At 46.7% G+C, this 20,492-nt stretch overlaps 1 protein-coding gene across 2 annotated transcripts; it reads left to right on the top strand.

The window, feature by feature from the left end:
• Nucleotides 1-4,320: 4,320 nt before the first annotated feature.
• Cyp4b1 (cytochrome P450 family 4 subfamily B member 1) lies at nt 4,321-19,468 on the top strand. 2 transcript variants are annotated; one of them, XM_076860459.2, is made up of 12 exons: nt 4,339-4,565; nt 11,366-11,507; nt 11,676-11,720; nt 12,959-13,086; nt 13,932-14,056; nt 14,325-14,476; nt 14,622-14,728; nt 15,466-15,656; nt 17,375-17,508; nt 18,279-18,343; nt 18,446-18,528; nt 18,950-19,468. In XM_076860459.2, exons 1-12 carry the CDS (start codon nt 4,386-4,388, stop codon nt 19,131-19,133), a joined length of 1,536 nt encoding a protein of 511 aa, XP_076716574.1. In that variant the 5' UTR covers nt 4,339-4,385; the 3' UTR covers nt 19,134-19,468. The 2 variants fall into 2 exon arrangements, with proteins under 2 accessions (XP_076716575.1, XP_076716574.1); XM_076860460.2 differs by lacking the exon at nt 11,366-11,507 and having other exon boundaries at nt 4,321-4,565.
• Nucleotides 19,469-20,492: the final 1,024 nt, after the last annotated feature.

The raw sequence follows: 20,492 nt of genomic DNA, 5'->3' as shown, positions 1-20,492 counted from the left end.
TACAGTATAGTTATACATAACACTGCTCGTTTTGACATAATTATGTAAGCATAGAATAGAATTTGCTCTAGTCCGGTCCCCAGTACTTCTCCTTACCCTCTCATTCTCCCTCTCCTGTTCCCTTTCCTCTATTCAATTAGTCTTTCTTCAATTTATTTTTAAATTAGTGCAGTATATATATATATATATACTAATTTCATAGTGCTATATTCATATATGTACATAGAATGATTTGATCACTTTCATTCCACTGATCCTCCCTTTTTTTTTTTTAAAAAAAAAAAAACAGAGTTGTGCAACCATCACCACAGTCAATTTTTTTTTTTTAAGAGAGAGGTGAGAGAGAGAGAGAGACAGAGAGAGAGAATTTTTAATATATATTTTTTTTTTAGTTTTCGGCAGACACAACATCTTTGTTTGTATGTGGTGCTGAGGATCGAACCCGGGTCGCACGCATGCCAGGCGAGTATGCTACCGCTTGAGCCACATCCCCAGCCCTGATCCTCCCTTTTTAAAAAATTTTGTAGTTGTAGATGGACAGAACGCCTTTATTTTATTTGTTTATTTTTATGTGGTGCTGAGGATCAAACTCAGTGACTCACACATGCTAGGCAAGTGCTCTGCCGCAGAGCTACAGCCCCAGCCCTGTTCCTCCCTTTTGACATCCTTCTTCTCTTCCCCTCATCTACTACACTAATCTCTCTTCTATTTTCATGGGATTCCCTCCCACCCCTCACTTTTTAAAAGAATTTTTTTAGTTGTAGGTGGATGCAATACCTTTATCTTATTTTTATGTGGTGCTGAGGATTGAACTCAGTGCCTTCCATATGCAAGGTAAGCACTCTACCATTGAGCTACAACCCCAGTCCTCCCACCCCTTTTAAAAGATCTTTTTTTTCCTTTTTCTTTTGGTCTAGTTTCTGCATATGAGAGAAAACACTTGACCCTTAACTTTCTGGGTCTGGCTTGTTTCACTTAGCCTGATATTCTTTAGTTCTATTCACTTTCCAGCAAATGCCATAATTTCATTCTTCTTTATGGCTGAGTAAAACTCCATTGTATATATATATATCACATTGTATTTATCCACTCATCTATTGATGGGCTTCCAGGCTGGTTTCATAACTTGATTATTGTGAATTGTACTGCTTTAAACATCGATGTGGCTGCATCCGTATAGTATGCTGATTTTAAATCTTTTGGATACATATAATGAGTAGGATAGCTGGGTCATATGGAGGTCCCATTCATATGTTTTTGGGGAATCTCCATACTACTTTCCAGAGTGGTTGTAATAAATTGTAGTCCTACCAACAATATATGAGGGTTCCTTTCCTCCACTCCCTTGCCAGCTTTTGTTATTATTTGTATTTTTGATAATTGTCATCCTGTCTGGAGTGAGATGAAATATCATTATAATTTTGATTTGCATTTTCATATGTTGAACATTTAAAAAAAAAAAAATATATATATATATATATATATATATTTGCCATTTGTTTAGTTAGTAGAAGTTTTCTATCAGGTCGTTCAGAACCAAACTAAGACCAGTGGGTGGAAACTTCAGAGAGGTACATTTGGGCTTCTGAGAATTATTCTTCTAAGGTGGCTGGATGTGGGTAGCTAGTGGGAAAGAACTAGGGAGTTGGCTGGTACTCAACCTTTGACTCTGATCATATGGTTACTTGACTTTTGCCTTAGATGTATGGATGACTGCCAGACTAACAAGGAAGTGGAGAGGGGGTGTGTCATGTTTCTGGCAGTAGAAGTTTTGCAGGACTTCAGAGGCCATGAGTGGTATCCATCTTGCTCTCGTTCTTCATACCCAGATCATTGCTCAGTCCCCTCTTATGGACCTTACTCTAGCTAATTTCACTTAGGGCTCCTCTATAAACTCCCTCAGTACTTCCCAGGCTAGCCCCACTGCTCAAAATATACCAGGTTGATCCTTCTTGTCCTGTTTCAGGTTAATTCCAGTCAGTTTGTCCCAGGCTAACTCCCTAAATACATCTCAGCCCTACTTAACCAAACCTTTCCCACCTTTCTGGGCTTTCCTAAGTATATCATGTAGGAATCCTTCATTTCAAGTGAAAGAAAATCCAACTCAAATAGAATTTATACAACAAAGAGAAATTATTTGCTCACTTAAACCTTTCATAGGTAATCTTAGCTTTAGGTGAAACTTTATCTAGGAGTTCTAGATCATGTGCTTATCTTGGAAATAATTAATCACTATGGGCAAGATGAATACAATCTATCTTCACTATACTCTCAGGATGGTCAGGTGGGTATCTAGTAGGACTAGGATCTGAGAGTTGGCTGCTGTCCAGCTTGTGATTCTAGTTATTTGCTGACTTGCCTTTTGCCCTATCAGATTATAGCCAGGGAGTGATCAGCAGTGTATGACAGATAGACTATATATATTACATAAATACAAGTCCATACTGGAGTTGAGGATGAGGGCAATTCCAGTGCATCCCAAAGGCAGTGAATTTGTGGTACCGTGTAGAAGGGATAATCAGGAAATGGATGTTGGAAAGTCATTCAACCAATATTTACTCTACCCATCTAACAACTTCTATCCTAGCCTTATTTACTTTTAGGTGAATCTCATATACTTGTTGCCAGTAGGCATGGCTCCTTCCTCAGATTGGAGCTTTCTCAGAAATCTTTCCCCCTAATACTTCTTTTATTACACTGCCAGGCTGATAAATGAATTTACTATAAAGTATGAAAGTCTGCAGTTAGCTTATCATGTTCCCTTATTCTCTGACCTGGGTGACTTGCATTTTAAATGGGGCACTCATTTAAAATGAGTGTTTTATTGTTTTAGTCCAATAAATTGAAGAACAACCCTGGAATTTGTGAAGTGTGGCAGATTAATGGAGAATACACTTTTGGATTTCCATTCATTGTAGTCTCTTTTTGCCTTTTCTGCCTGGGGGTACGCTCTGGATACACTCTTCCCTATTGGGAGTAGGCTTGATCCTCTCTGCCAGAAGGAATGAGAAGGCCATATTGACACCTCACTCTCCTCTAGGTCGGTACCTGCCGTCTGTGCCCTGAGTTCTTGAGTTCCAAGTCCACCTGTGTTCTCATTTGCCCCTTGACACCTCCCTGCCCTACTCAGTCTTTGCTCTTCTGTCCCTGCTGGCAATCTGACTTCCACAGACTGACTTCCCCAGGATCCCTTATCATCTCATTTCTGTTTGGGAAAGACTGGAACATGGGAGAGGAAAGGGTTTGGAACATTTTTTTCTTTCCAGTTCCAGCATCACTTCTCTGATAATACTTTTTTTCCTCATAAATCCAGCTTCCACCAGGCTCTGGAAACACTGTTCCTCCAGCCTGGGAGGGTGGACGGATTTCCTGCTGTTGCTAGTCTCAGGATGCTACAGCATATCTTGTTTGTTGCCTTAACTCTGCCTACTCTTCATCTAAAACATCCGCAGTGAATTCTGCGTGCTGCTGGAGCCCTGATTAATACAAGCCAACATTGGAGGAAGAAGCAAGAGGTGCTTGGGCCACGCTTGTTCTTCAACAGAACCCTGGACTAGGACATGGGGGGGTGGCCACTGCCTTTGGATATTTGTGCAACTTTGGGATATTTCCCTACCCATTTCTGGGCCTAAGTAGCTCTATCCATCCAAGAGGGATTGCATTTGATGAACTCCCTTAATCATCCTGAAAGGATGATATCTATGTTCTTAAATGTCACGTTTGTTCTATGTTTTTTGGGGGGTACAACTGGCTCTTTTCTGTCTCAGGATCTCTCTTCTGTGGGTGGAACCTCATCCATAAAGTTGCCTCACAAAAAAGGACCCAAAGCATTATGGGCCTGACAAAAGTACAAGTCTGTCCAGGGTCACGTTGAAGGGGACAGTGGAAACTTTCTTATAAGAAAGCACAGGCAAGCTGAGTCTTCATTTCATTATCTGGGAAATCGGTATAAAGAGCAAGCACCTACAATCTCCTTGTTTTCTGGGTGAATTGAGAACAGTGTGTACAAAGTCCTGGAAACATACAAGGTGCTTGTGGGAAAACGGAGTTTTTATGCCAATGTTATGCACCATGATTCACCTTCTGTTTGCTCCTGAAAGGTGGGATGCCAATTGCCTGTTTTTTTTTTTTTTTTTTTTTTTTTTGAGCCTAGTACCTAGTTTCTCTTCAGTCAAGTTTTGGGAGAAGTCAGCTAGGTATTCTCTTCTGTTGTTCACGACTTTTGAGATTGTTGTCTCCACCCTTTGGCACTCAGCCCAATCTGGACTACTGTTGGCTGCAGGGTGTGGCTTGGGGTGGGAACTGGCTGGATGCCTGGATCCAGAATAAAAGACAACCCAGAAGCAACTGGAGGCAGGCTGGACCCGAGTGCTGCAACTGTAATCATGGTTCCCAGCTTTCTGTCCCTGAGCTTCTCCCGACTGAGCCTATGGGTGTCTGGAGTGATCTTGGTCATCGGCTTCCTCAAGCTCCTTCGCCTGCTGCTGCGGAGACAGATGTTGGCCAGGGCTATGGAAAGCTTCTCAGGGCCCCCCACCCACTGGCTCTTTGGGCATGCTCTTCAGGTATGTGGGGAAGGGTAGAGAAAGGAGGCAGCTCCCTTTCTTCAGAGAATCAGGCCTAATCCCCTAGGGGGCTGGGGTGGGAGACCTTCAGCTTAGGCAAGGGGAGTGATTTCTGTTCAGCTTTCCTACTGGGACTGCTTCCTCATTCATGCCTTTGAAGGTGGCTTCAGAAGGAGTGAGCACTTCACATTGGGAACATCTCAGGTCACAGACTCCTTCACCATTGTGAGGCTCAAGGTTCAGACAAGGCTGTACCAAAGGCTTGGCGATGGCATAGGAAAGGAACCAAAGCCCCTGACAGTGCCCTAGAACTAGGCTGTCAGGTTTAGAGCGTCATCGTTATCCTCTTTGCTCTATGCAGCATAAAGATTTCCATTTCTAAGGCAAAAAATGAAAGAGGCAGAGATAAGCAATGCCATGAGAGACCTCCCAGAGGGTCTAAATTTTGGTGATGGGACATGGAGGAGGCATGGCATCTTCGTGGGTTTAGATCCTGGCTCATCCTCTCATTATTGCGGTGTGGTGGGGACCATCACAGTACCCACCTTTAGGAATGCCTTCTGTCATGAGCATCTAGATCAGACATTTCTTCACACAAGGTAGGCAACTGGAATCACTGGGAGAAGCAGATCTGTGAGTTTCCAGCACCTGGAGATTCTAATTTGTCAGATCGGGACCAGGAATCTGAGTTTCAAAACCTCCAGAAGTGATTTAATCTGCAGCCAAGTTTGGGAGCCCAGGTGTAGATGCCAGAGATTAGGGCTCAGGGACGTTTTTTTTCCTTTTACCTCTTAAATCCTCTTTCCTCATCTTCTATCTAGGGAATTGCCTCTCTTCTACTACTGACTCCAGAAATGAGCTTGATCTCAAGACTTATTCTTGCCTCTAGATAATCTTTTGGAGATAGCCTAGTAACTTGTGTGCATCCTGGGGACAACTAAGAAAAGATAAATGTGGGTTGGGGAGAAAATCAGACCCTGCCCAGGCTCTCATAGAAATTACTATCTAGGGCTGGGGATGTGGCTCAAGCGGTAGCGCGCTCGCCTGGCATGCGTGCGGCCCGGGTTCGATCCTCAGCACCACATACAAAACAAAAAAGATGTTGTGTCCGCTGAAAAAAACTAAAAAATAAATATTTAAAAATTCTCTCTCTCACTCACTCTCTCTCTCACTCTCTCTTAAAAAAAAAAAAAAGAAATTACTGTCTAGAGGGGAAAGCAGACACGAAAGCCTTGGCTGGGTGAAGTGCCTCCCAGTATTCCACATTAGGTCCATTCTTTTTGTCTCAGTAATTTCCCATCTTTCCCTCCAGTCTGTGACCTCTGGAGGATAGAGATCCGTTCTGATTCATCCCTGGGATCTCAAGGTTCAGCACAATGCCTGGCACAGACCAGCCATCATCAAATGAACCAATAGGGAATATTGGAAAGTAGTGAGGAGTATTTGAAGAGGGGAGAGAGAGAGTGATAGAGATGATACGTGGAGGGGTCAGGAGGGCATGGTGGAATCTTTGCCAAGTATGGAAGGAGGGTCATGAGAAGGTTGAGGTCTAACCCTCATGAAGCAAATATGAGAGATATTTAGGGAGACTTTCAATTCCCCTTCCATCCCCAATTCTACCTGCTTCCGTCAGAATTAGGTTTGCTCTCATAGTGGGCTTCCCCAGGACGGGGATCTTGTCCTCTTCACAACTCTATGACTGTTCTCTTCTCTCCTAACCTCCCCCTCTCCTGAAACTTGGGAGTGTGAGGAGGACTGGAAAAGAGCCCAGGCCTGGCTTCTCCATCTCCAAAACAACCATCTAAAGGGCTTTTGCTTGACACTAGGAATGGCATGTAAAGATCAAATGGGTGGTTGCTCCTAAACACTAGAAAGGTTTCCTGGGGAACCATGGGAGGCATAGAACCACTGTGTGCCTTCAGTGCTTGGCACCTCTGATGTTGTTTGAATCCACACCTGAACCTGAGAAATAGGGAGGGTGGGGAGGGGGGAGGATTAGTTTCCCTAGGGTAAAGATGAGGAAGTTGAGATTCAGAGGGGGAAAAATATTTGCCTGAATCCATACAATAGCTCAGAAATTGAGTTAAGGCTGGGCCCTGGACTCCTGCATTTTAAATCAGGACATGATTGATCCCTAAAAAGTAACTGCAAGTTTTATTCCTAGACTTGGTGCAGATGGGAGTGGGAAGGGAAGAAAGAGGATTGGTGGTTGGGGGTGTTGGGTATGGAGTTGTCCATCAGGATGGGCTTCTCCCTTTTTGGTCTCCAATCATGAGGCCCTGGAGTGTCTACCTTTTATCCTACTCAGTTCTTAGAATGTGTCTTGTTGGGATAGGTCAGTTCCTATTGTAGAGTGCCTCTTATTCTGCTCTGGGGCTTAAGGAAGACTTTGCACATAGTAGGTGTCAATTGTGGATCTAAGGTTGGAGTTTCTGGGAGGAGCTGACAAATCAAATGTGTGCCTGTGTGGAGGGGAGCATGCCTATTTCCAGTCCAAGGGCAGGTAATCCCCTGAGATCCCTGAGACCTTGCCCCTGGCCCTGCCCATCACTGGAATAGTTCCTGGAATAGACCCTGGATGGATTAGTGAAGACACTGGCTCATTTTATTCAGCAAACATTGACAATGGGCCCTTGCTGTGCCCTATTGGGTAAATCTCTCCCCTCTCTATGCTTCCATTTTCTTCTTGAAAAAATGGAGATACCACCTTCAACTTGCTGTGTTGGGTTTAGAAGAATATCAAAAGGAATACAGTATGGAGTCTTAGCAAGCTGCTAAGATAGCAGATAGATGTCTACTGTTAAATTATTGTAGAGGGATTTTTAAATGCAAAACACCCCAAGATATTTGCTTCCTTTGTCCTCCTCTTTCCTTCCAAATAAATCCAGTCTTTGGTCTTTCTTTTCTCGAGCAACAAACATTTGACCAACAACTCCCTGTCTGATCCTATGCTGAGATTGGAGGGTGAAGACTAAAGGAACTGGATCTGAGGGAGAGATGGATAACACAGCACATTTTTATGGATCCTAGGGCTGAGAGAAGGGACCTCTCAGCTTGGGAGTCAGAATAGGTCCAGGGAGGTGATATTGAGGTGACTCTTACAAGGTCTGGAGGCAGAAGTTCATGGAAATGCAGAAGGAAAGACAGAAGAGGCTACCTGGGTTTAGGCATAGATGCTGGAAAGAGCACTGTGTGTTTAGGACGTTAATTTGATTTTTTTTTTTTTTTGTACTGGGGATTGAACCCAGAGGCTCTCAACAACTAAGCCACATTCATAGCCCTTTTAATTTTTTATTTTGAAATAAGGTCTCAGTAAGTTGCTGAGTCTAGTTTTGAACTTGTGATCCTGCCTCAGCCTACTGAATCACTGGGATAATTAATTTAATTTTTGAGTTCTAGTATGTGCCTGTGTCAGTAGCTTAGCACTTCTGCAAGGTGAGAACAAGGACATAATAGAGAGGATGAGGCAAGTGGGGGCAGAGGCAGGTCGTGTACATACTTGTGGTCATGCCAAGAGGCTATGTTTTTTTCCCCCAAGAACAACATTAGAGCCACTGAAGCAAGGGAATGACGGAGGTTGGACTTGTGTTTGAGAAAAATTACAACACTTGTGGTGCATAGATTGACAGAGACCAAACAGGAAGCCGAGAGGCCAGGGTGGAAGGCAAATAGGAGGCGAGGGGTCAGGGTGGTGGGAAAATGGTGGATAGGAAGGTCAGGTGCAGGGCAATTGGGAGCCAGAAAGGATAGGTGGAGATAATCTAGACAGATGCTGAGGAGGCAGTTAGTGGAATGGAGCAGAATGAGGGGTAGCATAGGCCAGGTCTGGGCACGGTGGGCAAAGGCGAGGGACATCAAGGCCTCTGCCACAGATGTGAAGGTATCAGTGAAGTTCCCTTTACCACTAGGAAAAGGGGACAAAGATTGCCCTTGGAGCTTTGTTAAATTGAGGTATCCATCCATCTCAATCACAGTGGGATTTGGCAATATTAGTTAGAGAGAAAAGGATCCGTTGAGCCACATGGATGGGATTTGGAGGACTGTAATCAGAGGAATGAATTTCTGTCAAATTTAAATATGCATGGATCTGAGGCCCAGGAAGAAGAGGCTCAGGGCTGGCAACACATATCCATGTTAGGGTGTGGGACCCTTGGGTATTGGATTTGTAGAGTTTCATGGTGGGAGACTCCTCCCTGGAGCTGCTATATCTGGTTTTTATTAGCTCTGTTTTGCCAATTCCACTGTAAAAGTCACATGTAGAGCCTGCAGTGAGGAGGGCCAGATTCCACACAGGATAGCAGGGACCTTGCTATCACTATCAACCATGGAAAGAAATCATATTTCATATTCCTGGCTAGCATTGAGATGGGTAGTGGTTCTATTCCATGGGATGGGGCTAGGTACAGATTTTGGGGGAAAACATGATATATATAAACGTATGTGTGCACTTGAGTTTCAAAATGCTGGGTTTGAGGGTCCTGGAGGATATCATGTAGAGACTTCCAAACACCTAAGACGGGCTGGGGATATAGCTCAGTTGGTAGAGTGTCTGCCTCCAATGCCCAAGACCCTGGGTTCAATTTCCAGCACCACCAAACAAACAGATAAACAAAAAAACCACCTAAGACAACAGGAGATCAAGGGACCCAAAAGATGCTTAATAGTCCCAGGGGATGCTGCCATTGCTGCTCAGCCTGTGTGTGAATGGCTTTGCTCCCCTGAATTAAGTCACCAAGGGTTTTATTCATTTATCCAAAATATGGATCTAAGTAGTTCCAGAGAGTAGAACAGAGACGCATGGGAAAGGCTTCAGGCAGGTGACTTTCAGTCCAATGACTAAGAAGTCTTTTTAAGAATTTTGTTAGTCCCGAATATGGTTCCATTGAAAAGCAGTAAGTTTCCTGTTGCTAAAGGTATCTGAGCTCTCACACGTAGAGATACTCACAGGGTGGAGGTCTGAGGCCAGGCAACTTGTGATATTTAGAGTCTGAGATCAACATGACCTGTATTCAGAAGGTTGCAACTTGCTGGGGAAGAGGAAATCTCTGTTTTCTACCCTTCTGACTTTTTTTTTTTTAAATGTCCTCCCCATTTTGTAAACAGATTTATTTTGATTCTAAAGAGAGAACGTGGGAGTGCTGTGGCTACAGTAGATTGGAGAAGCAGGTAGTTTTTTCTTTGGACACTGGCCAGCTAAGTAAGCTTCAGGACAACTGTCTGGTGGCCTAAGAAGTCTTATTAACAAGAGAGACAGCAGGAAGAGCCTCAGTCATGATTCTTGTTTGACTCTGACTCATGTGGGACCGTGCCCACATCAATTCCCTTTGGACTTTGGGCTGTTCCCACCTATAAAAAGAGGTCATAGTTTGATTAGGCAATATTGATGACCTCTTCTGATCTGATTCTTGGGGCAAAACCTATTCAGACTCTTGGGGAGTAGAGCAGGGAGGGATAACTAATGCTTGCTTTTCCCAGTCCCTCCTATTGTTTATTCCTAGTAGCCTTAACAAGGAGGTGGGTGGGGCTGGGGAGCTAGGTTCAGTGAATTATCTCCATATCCTGATTTCCCCCTGCTTCCTTCCTTCTGGAGAAAAACAAACTGTCCCAGAGTTACGAGTAAATGTCCTAGCTCAGGGAATCTGAGGACGAGTCTGATGCAACCTGTTGTATAACCGAGAAGAACTGGCCAGCAGCCATCATGTGCCCCAGAAGGAAGACATCCCAGAACTCTTGGAGGGGCTGCAGATGCAGGTTTGGGGCAAAATGCTGGGAGCTGTCCTCACTTGATCTAGGTTCCTGGGGCAATCGGTGGCACAGGGAGTCTACGGCAAGTTGACTGTGACTTGAAGTCAGGGTCAGCATGAGGTCAGGGTCTCCTGTCTGTGGCAGGGATGCTGAAGGACACAAGCAGGGTTGATAAGGAGGGAAGTGGGGTGCAGATGAACCAGATCAGCCATAGGCTCTTTTCAGTGCTGGGATATTATGAGTCTGGCTTTTCTGTGACTTAAGCCTTTATCTGCCACATCCAATTTGGCTTCCTGGACCTGGGAGAATGGGGGAAAAGGAAGTGGCCCTGGTGATCAGAAAGTTGATGAGGAAAATCTAGGAGGGTGGATGGAAAAATAAGAGACATGAGGAAAAGGAATACTTCTAGGAATAAGAGCTTGAAAGGTAAACTAGAATTTTCCCTCTTAATTATAGGTAAAGATGATTTTTATCACTTTGTGGGGTTTTATTTGATTGAATATATATTATATATGTATATATAATATATATACAAAATATTTTTATTGGCATTGTAATTATATGTAATAGTGGGATGACTCATTGTTATGTATTTGTACATGCACACAGTTTGGTCAATTTAGGTCTCTAGTAGCTCACCTTTCCCTCACTTTGTGCTTTCTGGCAATGTGTGCTCGAGGGTGATGAGAACTCTTACAACCATCTTGGTTGAACTCAGGATCCTGAGGGATGAATCTCTGGGGGGGAATACACCAAACTTCAGTGGGCTTGGGAGGAGAGGAACCCCAGAGAAGGCACAGCTGATGGCTGGTGACCAAAATAGGCCCAATCCTCAGGATCTGTGGAGGTGGTGACTTGGATCAGACAAGGATCCCTGGACTTAAGGCAGTGGCTGAGGGGCTGGAGGAAGCACTGTATCCAGCTGTTGAGGAGAGAGTGTGCAGAGGAGTGGGGAGAGAGCCCCCAGCTGCGTGGGCTGCCTCCTCTCTTCTCTGCCTAGCGACCTAGTGCCTGGCTAGTGACGTTGGGTTCCTGACCTTCTATTACCATTTCAGGCTAAGCAGACAGACTTCCTGGAAAGGGTGGTATCCTGGGCCCACCAGTTCCCTTATGCCCACCAACTCTGGTTGGGACAGTTCCTTGGCTTCCTGAACATCTATGAACCTGACTATGCCAAAGCTGTGTACAGCCGTGGGGGTAAGGTACCTCAAGGAGAGGGTGGGGCTTTCTGAAAGCAGAGGGCTCAGAGCCTGGGCATCTGTCCTAAGTCTGGGAAGAGGATGGTGAAGGTCCCAACCCCATTCATCAGTGAGCCTCCTCTGGGAACCCCCATCCCTGCTTGACCGACTTCTACTTCTACTGCAGACCCTAAGGCCCCGGATGTGTACGATTTCTTTCTCCAGTGGATTGGTGAGTGAGCACCTGCCTTCCCTTCCTTTCCTTTCTCACTCTTTGTGCTGGGTGGCCAGGATCTGGCCCTGTCTGCCTCACTGAGTCATTGATCCTATCAGTTGGACAGGCCAGCCCCCAATGTGTCTGTTCTGGCTCAGCAGCTCAGTGGGAGGAGCAGGAAAGCTCTTGGCTGGCAGGGAAGTGGGGCCAGGACCTCCTTTATTGGGCCTGCCATATTGCTTCCTTTCCAGGCAGGGATAGGGCTCTGGGATATGTGTGGGCATGACGAAAGTGGCTCCAGAGTTGCTCTATAGGACATGTTAGTAGGTAGTGCTCTCTGGGGCAAGGTTCAGAGGAAAGTTATACTAGTAGGACCATGGCTGGTGTCACCAGAGACTAAGAGCTCTGGGTGACTGGAAAGCAGACCTCAATTCGGAGATGAGGCTCGGCAGGGAGGGTTGGTTACCTTTGTTATCAGCATGAAGACTGTGGGTTGATGTTGAGATTATGTGGGAGACATTGAGTGTTCTTGAACCAAGGCCATATGCTTCTCCAAAGTCTTTTTACTTACGATCAGCACCTTCCTGGAGCTGAGAAAAGCAGGGCAAGAGGAAGAAAACAGTCTCAACACTATCGACTCACAGAGTAACACAGGGAAGTTTTTTTTTTTTTTGCGGATTTCAGTGATTATTACTCTATTTTTAACTATCAAAGGGAGGATAAAAAGAAAAGACAAAAGGCTTAGGAAAATGAGATGCAGTTTTGAAGATAGGAATGCATTTCCATGGCTGGGTATGTGTATGTGGTGGGGGGCAGGGGGAAGGAGGATAAGGTTCCACCTGAGGCCACAAAACACAGACATAGCAGCTTGTCCCCCAGGTCTTGAAGCTGTGGCCACAGTCCCAGCAGCTGAGAGCCAAGGCCCAGCCAGCTTCCCTCCTGCCTGGCTGTCCCTAGGGGACCAAATCTCCTTTGTGTGAGCTCCGTGTTCTTTGAGTCCCAGTTTTGTAAGTGCTGCTGAGGGGCAGAAGCTGGGCCATCTTGCCCTGAAGAAGAAGCTTACTCAGTCAAGAACTTCTTCTGCCTCTGTGTGCCTAGTTGGTGGGGGTACAGAGGGCAATACCATGTCTTTTAGTGGCCCACCCTAGAGGGTTTCAGGCTGGGGATGGGAAATGGGGAGTGCTTGATCCCGGGGTGCTAGGTTTGGAGCAGGATTGCCTGAATTCACCAGCCTTCCATCTTTAATCTCCTCTCAGGGAAAGGCCTGCTGGTTCTTCATGGGCCCAAGTGGTTCCAGCACCGCAAGCTGCTCACACCTGGCTTCCATTATGATGTGCTGAAGCCTTACGTGGCTGTGTTTGCAGAATGCGCACATGCCATGCTGGTGAGCTCCCTGTGGCAGGCTCCTGGAGCTGTGGGCTGATGGGCTAGCCCCCTGTACCCTCATTTTGCCCTGGGGGAGGGCAGGTGGTGCTCTGTAGCTGGGAGATCCCCTAAGTCCCTGAGTCTACCTTCTGCCTGCAATACCAATGCCCTGCTCTGCTGCCCTCCTGTTGCATGACATTGCTGGCTAGGTGCTAAAACTCCCAGGATCCAAGTAGCCCTGGTTTTGTCTCCATCAGGAGATCCAGCCCTCTTTCTTGTCAGACCAAAAAGCTCTTGGAGACATCAATAAAAGCCTTATTGGAACAAATTTGAGGGCTGCCTGTATTTGAGAGTATCAGGAAAGCCCTTCACATCTAAAGTGTCTCCTTTTCATTCTCTGCTCATCACAGTTCCTATCACTGATGTGGCTACAACTTATCTCTAAGAGGGATATCAAATCAACTTAGGGTCTCAGGGCTGGAGAATTCCTAGAGGCTACCCAGGCTAGTCTTTTCCTTTGTAGGAAACTCCTCTCCAGCATTACTGTAGGCCTGATGTGCACAGGTGTGCTGCAGGTGTGCTGGGGAGCTCGCCACCTTTTGGCACACCTGTTCCCTCATAGGCTGCCCTGACTGGGAGAAAGTATCTGTACACTATGCAAGATCTGCCTCCTGGCCTGCCTTATGGACCTGATACCCAGAGGCTGCCAAACCCCACAGTCCAGCAGCACACAGGGCAGGGCAGGGACTGGGAGTGCACATAGAGGGGAGCTTGGTGGCAGAAGGGAGGCTATAAGTCCTGAAGGGGAGAGAGGGGCATCCATCCCAGCTGACCCCCACATTCTCTCCCATTTCTGGGTTCCAGGACAAATGGGAGAAAAAGGCTCTTGAGGATAAGAGCTTTGACATCTTCTGTGATGTGGGCCACATGGCACTGGATACACTCATGAAATGCACCTTTGGTAAAGGAGAGAAAGGCCTGTGCCAAAGGTCAGCAGACACTTTGGGGTTGGCCCCCTAACTCCTACCCCAGGCCAGCTCAGAGGGGAGAGTTGGCAGGGCTCCTGGGCCCAGACTGAAGAACAGATTGTGTCCTGTCCTGTTGCCCTGTTGGGATGAGCCAGGCCTTGCTGGTGCTTGCTTTAGAGAGGAGGGTTAAGGGTAAAGGAGGGGAAGAGCAGGAGGTGCTGTGCTTGGGCCAGATGCTTAGAAGGGAGCTGCTCAGGGCTCTGCCCTCCGTGCACCCTCTGCTGTGCAGGGACAACGACTACTACTTGGCAGTTAGTGACCTCACACTACTGATACAGCAGCGCATCGAGTCCTTCCAGTACCACAACGACTTCATTTACTGGCTCACCCCACATGGCCGCCGCTTCCTGCGGGCCTGTAAGATGGCCCATGACCATACAGGTGGGTCTTCCCTGCAGGGCCCACTCCTAGGAAACCTGGGTTCTTCCTCCCAGCCCCTCTGCATGCTTCCTATTATAGGACCTCAGTTCCCTTTTGGGCAGGGGATGGGTTCCCAGGCACAGCACAACCTGTGCTCCTGGCCCAGACCAGGTCATCAGGAAGCGGAAGGAAGTCCTGAAGGATGAGAAGGAGCAGGAGAAGATTCAGAAAAGGAAGCACCTGGACTTCCTGGATATTCTCTTGGAAGCACGAGTGAGTATGTAGTTGCCCAACCCCACTGAGAGCTGGTCACAGAGGGATCTTCTGCCTAGGGCCAGCTGTCCAGCAGAAGAGGCTGTTAAGTACTCCTTACCTTTTTACCTGGAAAATATAACTTGCTCCTTGTCCCATTACACATATCAACAAAGCTGCAGATATTCAGGGTGTGTCTGGCTGGGCTGTGGCATCAGAGATCTGAGAGCTTGGGTTACATGGTAGAAACCTGAAGATATTTCTAGACTTCTAAAAGCCCCAAGAATTTTGGCATTGTAGAATCTTAGAATTTAGGCTTTATTCATTTGGTCCTTTATTTCTCTGTTCTATAAACTCACTGAGTACCTGCATTGAATCTGTTTTTGCACTAGTGTATAGAGATGGGAAAGACCTGGCCCTGCCCTCCAGGTTCTTACAGTCTAGTAGAGGGAATAGTTGGTGGATGTTGACAAAGATATCTTCCCTTGCCAGGTGGCATTCTGTGTGTTAAGTGAGCAGAGTTGACATTTGGGGTAGGGTAAAGTCACAGGTCATTTGGTCAGAGAGATGGGAGATTGCTTCATGGAGTAGGAGGCATCCAGGCTGGGCTTGGAAGATAAGATGGGAAGTTCATAGTTCTCAGTCTGCAAAGCAGCTTTTACTTTCTCCTCCAAATCTGCATTTGATAACTCCTGTTTCAATTTCTGTTTAATATCTACTTCAAGTGCTTTGAGCTGTCTCATTACCCCTTAACCCAGGATGAAAATGGGCTTAGGCTGTCAGACACAGACATCCGGGCTGAAGTGGACACGTTCATGTTTGAAGGCCACGACACCACCACCAGTGGCATCTCCTGGTTTCTCTACTGCATGGCCCTATACCCTGAGCATCAGCAGCGCTGTAGAGAGGAGGTCCGTGAGATCCTAGGGGACAAGGACTCCTTCCAGTGGTGAGTAAGGTTGAGAGTGAGCCCAGTCTGTTGTGCCCAACCCAGGGAGAGGCTGTGCCCATCCTGTCCTGTGCCATCCTGTCCTGTGCCTGGAGATGAGGTGAGGTGACTGACCTGTTTTTTTCTGGTGCTACAGCTTTTGTGGGTGGCTGAGCGTGTATGTACCCTGCAGCCCACTTCTCCCAAAAGGAGCCTTTTCAGTGTCACATAGAGAAAGTTATCAATAAGAGGCTGATTTTTGTGAATTGAATTTCTCTGCTGGTAGAACACGAATACCCTTCTGGGTTCCTGGGCAGAGCAGGGAGGGCTGGGAGAGAAAGAGGAGGAAGTTGCTAAGGTGGTAGGGAGAGCCAGCCTTTGTCACCTGCCTTTGGGTGGTAGAACACAGTCTCTGGACTCCTACATCTTTTCCCACTGGTGAAGGACAAAGAACTGTTTCCCAAACTCCATCTCTTAAAAACTTCCAAATGTTCTGCCTTGTTTCTTGGCTCAAGACTGAAGTCCTGAACACGACACCTGATTGGCCCCAAACTCTTTTTGCAGTGTGATCTCTAGGAATCTCTCACAGCCTCCTCTCCCCCAACTGCCTCCTCCCCTCAGGCCTTTGTGTCCTGCCAGGCACCTCAATTTTATGGGCTCCTGAACTGCCTCTCGAACAGACAAGGCACATAGCAGAGGTACATAAAGTGTCCAGTCAATGGAGGAACTTTGGGTTCACTAGAAGGGTCTGACCTATATATGTCTAGGATCCGAGACCTGGAAGAAACTCTATTATTTATTTTTATTGGTTGGATTTTGGAACTTTCCAGGGTATCCAGCCAGGTACCAGGTAGTATATGTGGGGCAAATGGGAAGAGGAGGAGAAGCCAAGTTGCTGTTCTTGGGAAGTTTTTAGAGACAAATTCACATAACTGAAAAGTCAGAGAAAAACAGAGGGAAGAATAAGGTTGAGAGGCCTGGATATTGAGGGCAGAGGCATCAGAAGGCGTGGGGCTCACCTTGACTTTATAAGGAGGATTTCAGCTGGGCAACATCGTGAACGCACCCTGAGGCAGGTAGTTCAAACATTCTGCTTTCACTTCATCCTGTTTAGAACTTGAAGCAACTTAGAGGACACAGATTCAATAAAACAATACAACAAATGAAAAATCAGGACAAGAGAGAAAATAACTTGGGAGTTTGGGGCTCTCTGTAATAAGATATTTCACAGTAGTTATAGTTAGACCTCACATTTGAGGCTTCCTGGTGACCAAGTGTGCGTGTGTAGTGTGTGTGTGTGTATCATTTATCAGTTTATCATTCTGTACCCATTGAACAATTCACGAATATCGGTTGGTTAATTCAATCAACATACATTCCTGTCCTTTCTGTTCCAAGTCTGTTCCAAACTGCAGGGAATTGCCCCTTGTGGGGCTTTGATGGGTCCTGAGATATGTCCATAGATCTGTCCTTGTCTTTGATGGCTGGATACATACATTTCTAGGGTATTGTGCCTTCCTCTCCTAGCAGCAAAGATGAGGAGGGGATGGGAGATAGTGGGGCCAGATTGCTGGGGCTGAGTGGCCACACTGTGTCTGATCTGGCTGGGCACTTGGAGCTTTTATGCCCCCTCTGACTCTTGGATGGATGGTGGTGGTGAGGTGGGAAGCTGGGGCTGGGGTCTATCTTCTTCCAGGATTCTACTACCCCCATTCCCAAGTGTCCTCTGTTGCTGGCAGGGATGATCTGGGCAAGATGACCTACCTGACTATGTGCATCAAGGAGAGCTTCCGTCTCTACCCACCTGTGCCCCAGGTGTACCGCCAGCTTAGCAAGCCTGTCAACTTTGTGGATGGTCGCTCGCTGCCTGCAGGTGGGATGGGGTGGGTTTGTGGGAGTAGAATCAGAGTCCTCTGGATCCTCTTCTGAAACCTTTTAGACTATTGGTCAAATCTTTGCATCAAAGGGAAAGAGCTCAGGCTTTGCATTCAGAGGCCTGGGTCAAATCAGCCTCACAACATATGAATTAATTCCTCCACCTCTAAGCCTCCATTTCCTCTTATGTAAAATAGGGGTGAGGAGAATAGCAACTTTTCAAGGTTGTTGTCAGGATTTAAGAGACAATATTCATCAGGGCTCTCCAGTACCACCGTGCATACCCAGGTTGAGTTCTAGACAACTTCAGGGGACAAGATTCACATAGACTACGATGTTGTGCAGTGTACAACCCATACACAGCAATACATGATGGCTCTGTAAAGAGTGTGTAGAACTCCACCCAACCCAACATGTAGGACATACCAGTGATTGGTAGCTGTTACTATTGATAACATAATCTTGTGAATAATAAACTTACTGAGAGTTCATTGAAAGCAGAAAGGATATTAAGACCCTGTCTGTCCTACTTTATGGTAGGTTGGGTTCATTTCTCCTTTATTTCTTTCCACAATGTCTGTGTCAGGACCATGCCCAGTGCTGGGTCTATAGGAACCAGTCATGATGATGATCAAGGTACTTTGATGAGTGAGTGTGAACATAAGCTGTCTGTCACTGGCAGTGGATAGTAGAGGATTTAGCCTTTATGTGGAGGAGACCTAGCTGCTCCAGGAACACATTGTCACCAGGCCTCTGTTCCACCTACAGGCAGCCTGATCTCTCTGCACATCTATGCCCTCCATAGGAACAGTGCAGTGTGGCCTGACCCTGAGGTACTCCATCTCTGGGCCTGAAGTCAGACTGGGTGGGGGAGGGTATGGGGCTTATACTATGCCAGGACCTGGTGGATATTTAAACAAAGCTTGATCCCTTAGGTTTTTGATCCCCTGCGCTTTTCCCCTGAAAATACCTCTGGACGCCACCCCTTCGCTTTCATACCCTTCTCAGCTGGGCCCAGGTAGGAAGAGACCCAGCATCTTCAGGCTCCCAAGGCTGTGGAGGGGGGTGGAGGACATCATGGGGGAGGCATCATTATGGAGTGCTTCATGATGAGGGGGGACCATGCTGGGTTTGTGGGTACCATCATGCAGGGTAAACTCCAGGGAACTTTCTTGCTATTGTATTCCTGTCCTAGGGAAGCAGGTGGGATGGGTGAGTCATCCAGGAGAGACCTCAAACCAGAATCCCCAGTGTAAAGCTACTCAGCCTGGGCTCCTCATCATTCTCCCAAGATCTGTTTCTTAAGTCCAAATCAATTAATCCACCAGCCAGTTATACGACCAAAAATAGTTATTGATTTCTGTTGGCTACTAAGAGTCCTGAATTTCACCAATCTCAACACTCCAGGGAGCAACATCTCTTTGTGCTGTTCACTGTAGGAACTGCATCGGACAGCAGTTTGCCATGAATGAGATAAAAGTGGTCACGGCCCTCTGTTTGCACCGCTTTGAGTTCTCTCTGGATCCCTCGCGGGTGCCTATCAAGATGTCCCAGCTGATCCTGCGCTCCAAGAATGGTATCCATCTCTACCTGAAGTCTCTGGGCCGTGGGCCTGGGAAGTAGCTCTGTAGAGAACCAGGAACCAGATAACCCTGGCAGTGGGCTCTCCCCGGACACTGCCTTCTGGGTTGGATGTGGAGTGGTTGAGGCTCTCTGGCTTCTGGAGGCTTGTAATTTGGAAGGGGAATAGGCACTAACATAGACAGCTTCCTAGAGGAGAGTGCCACATCAACATGTATGTATAAATGCTTGTTATGCATGTATTCTAGAGCTGATTCAGTCATTCAACAAACACTTGGTGAGCACCTACTTGCTTAGAGAAAATTTATGTCCCATAATTGACGATTGTTCTAAAATGTAACAAAACATACATTCCAGCCTCAGTGACTGCATTGGAAGCTCTGCCTCTGGATTCATGATGGAGGGACGGCTCAGGGCATTGTCCCTTCATTGAGATGTGTTTCTATGTTTAACTGTGTGTGTGTGTGTGTGTGTGTGTGTGTGTGTGTTTGGAATATAACAGACATAACAGAAATTCACATAAACAAAAACTGAAAAAAATTATGGATAATTCTAAAGCACACCCCCGCTCCCCTGCACCCCATGAACACTGAGGAATTGGAAGATGGTTTCTCCAGGGTGTCTCTGTCCCTCCTGAGATGGATCCCTGTGGCATCCCTGCCATTCTCAGCAGTGGTATCCCACAGTGCTCTAGGCATTCAGGGTTAGGCTGGGGAAGGTGGCCAAGTGGCATTAGAGGGGGACTTGCTGGGAGAAAGAAAGTCCTTCTTGAATCAGGTGTTGAGTTATGGGTGAGGTATGAAGCTGCAAAGGGCTTTTGGGGGAGGGCCTCAAACTGGGAACCACATGATGACCCCTGGGTGGCACCCAAGCTTAACTCAATTTGCTTCCCTTGTCTCTGGATCTTTAGCCCTCAGACGTTACCTGGTGTCAGCAGGGTCGGTGACCCTCCTGATGGGAGGAGACTGGGATCCCATTTCAATATTAAGGGAAGGAACCAGTGATGCTTATCTAGAAGGAATGAGCTGGGGCCTCCTGACTCAGGCGTATGTTGACCAAGACTCCATTACTAGTACTGCAAATCTCCCTGACAGTATGTGTCTGTGAAAGATTGACCCGAGAGCTCTGGAGCCAGAGGGGAGGGGAGGCTACCTCCGGGAGGGCAGAGGGAGGCTGGGACTGTTGGGCAGCACAGTTAAGTTCTTGTTAATCCATCTAGTTCCCTAAACATAACCCTCTGTCTCCTGTAACCCTGGGCATCTTTGCGCACATGTGTATGTGTGTGTGGGTAGAGTGTGGAGTGGGCAATGGGTGTGTAGGAGTGGTTTACACGAGTATCTCTGTGCTTGTGTCATGGGAGGTGGGTATATGAATGTGAATCAGCCTGGCTCTTACCTGTTA

The sequence above is a fragment of the Callospermophilus lateralis genome, chromosome 7, assembly GCF_048772815.1.
Source record: "Callospermophilus lateralis isolate mCalLat2 chromosome 7, mCalLat2.hap1, whole genome shotgun sequence".
Lineage (NCBI taxonomy): Eukaryota > Metazoa > Chordata > Mammalia > Rodentia > Sciuridae > Callospermophilus > Callospermophilus lateralis.
This window is presented reverse-complemented; position numbering and strand designations above follow the sequence as displayed.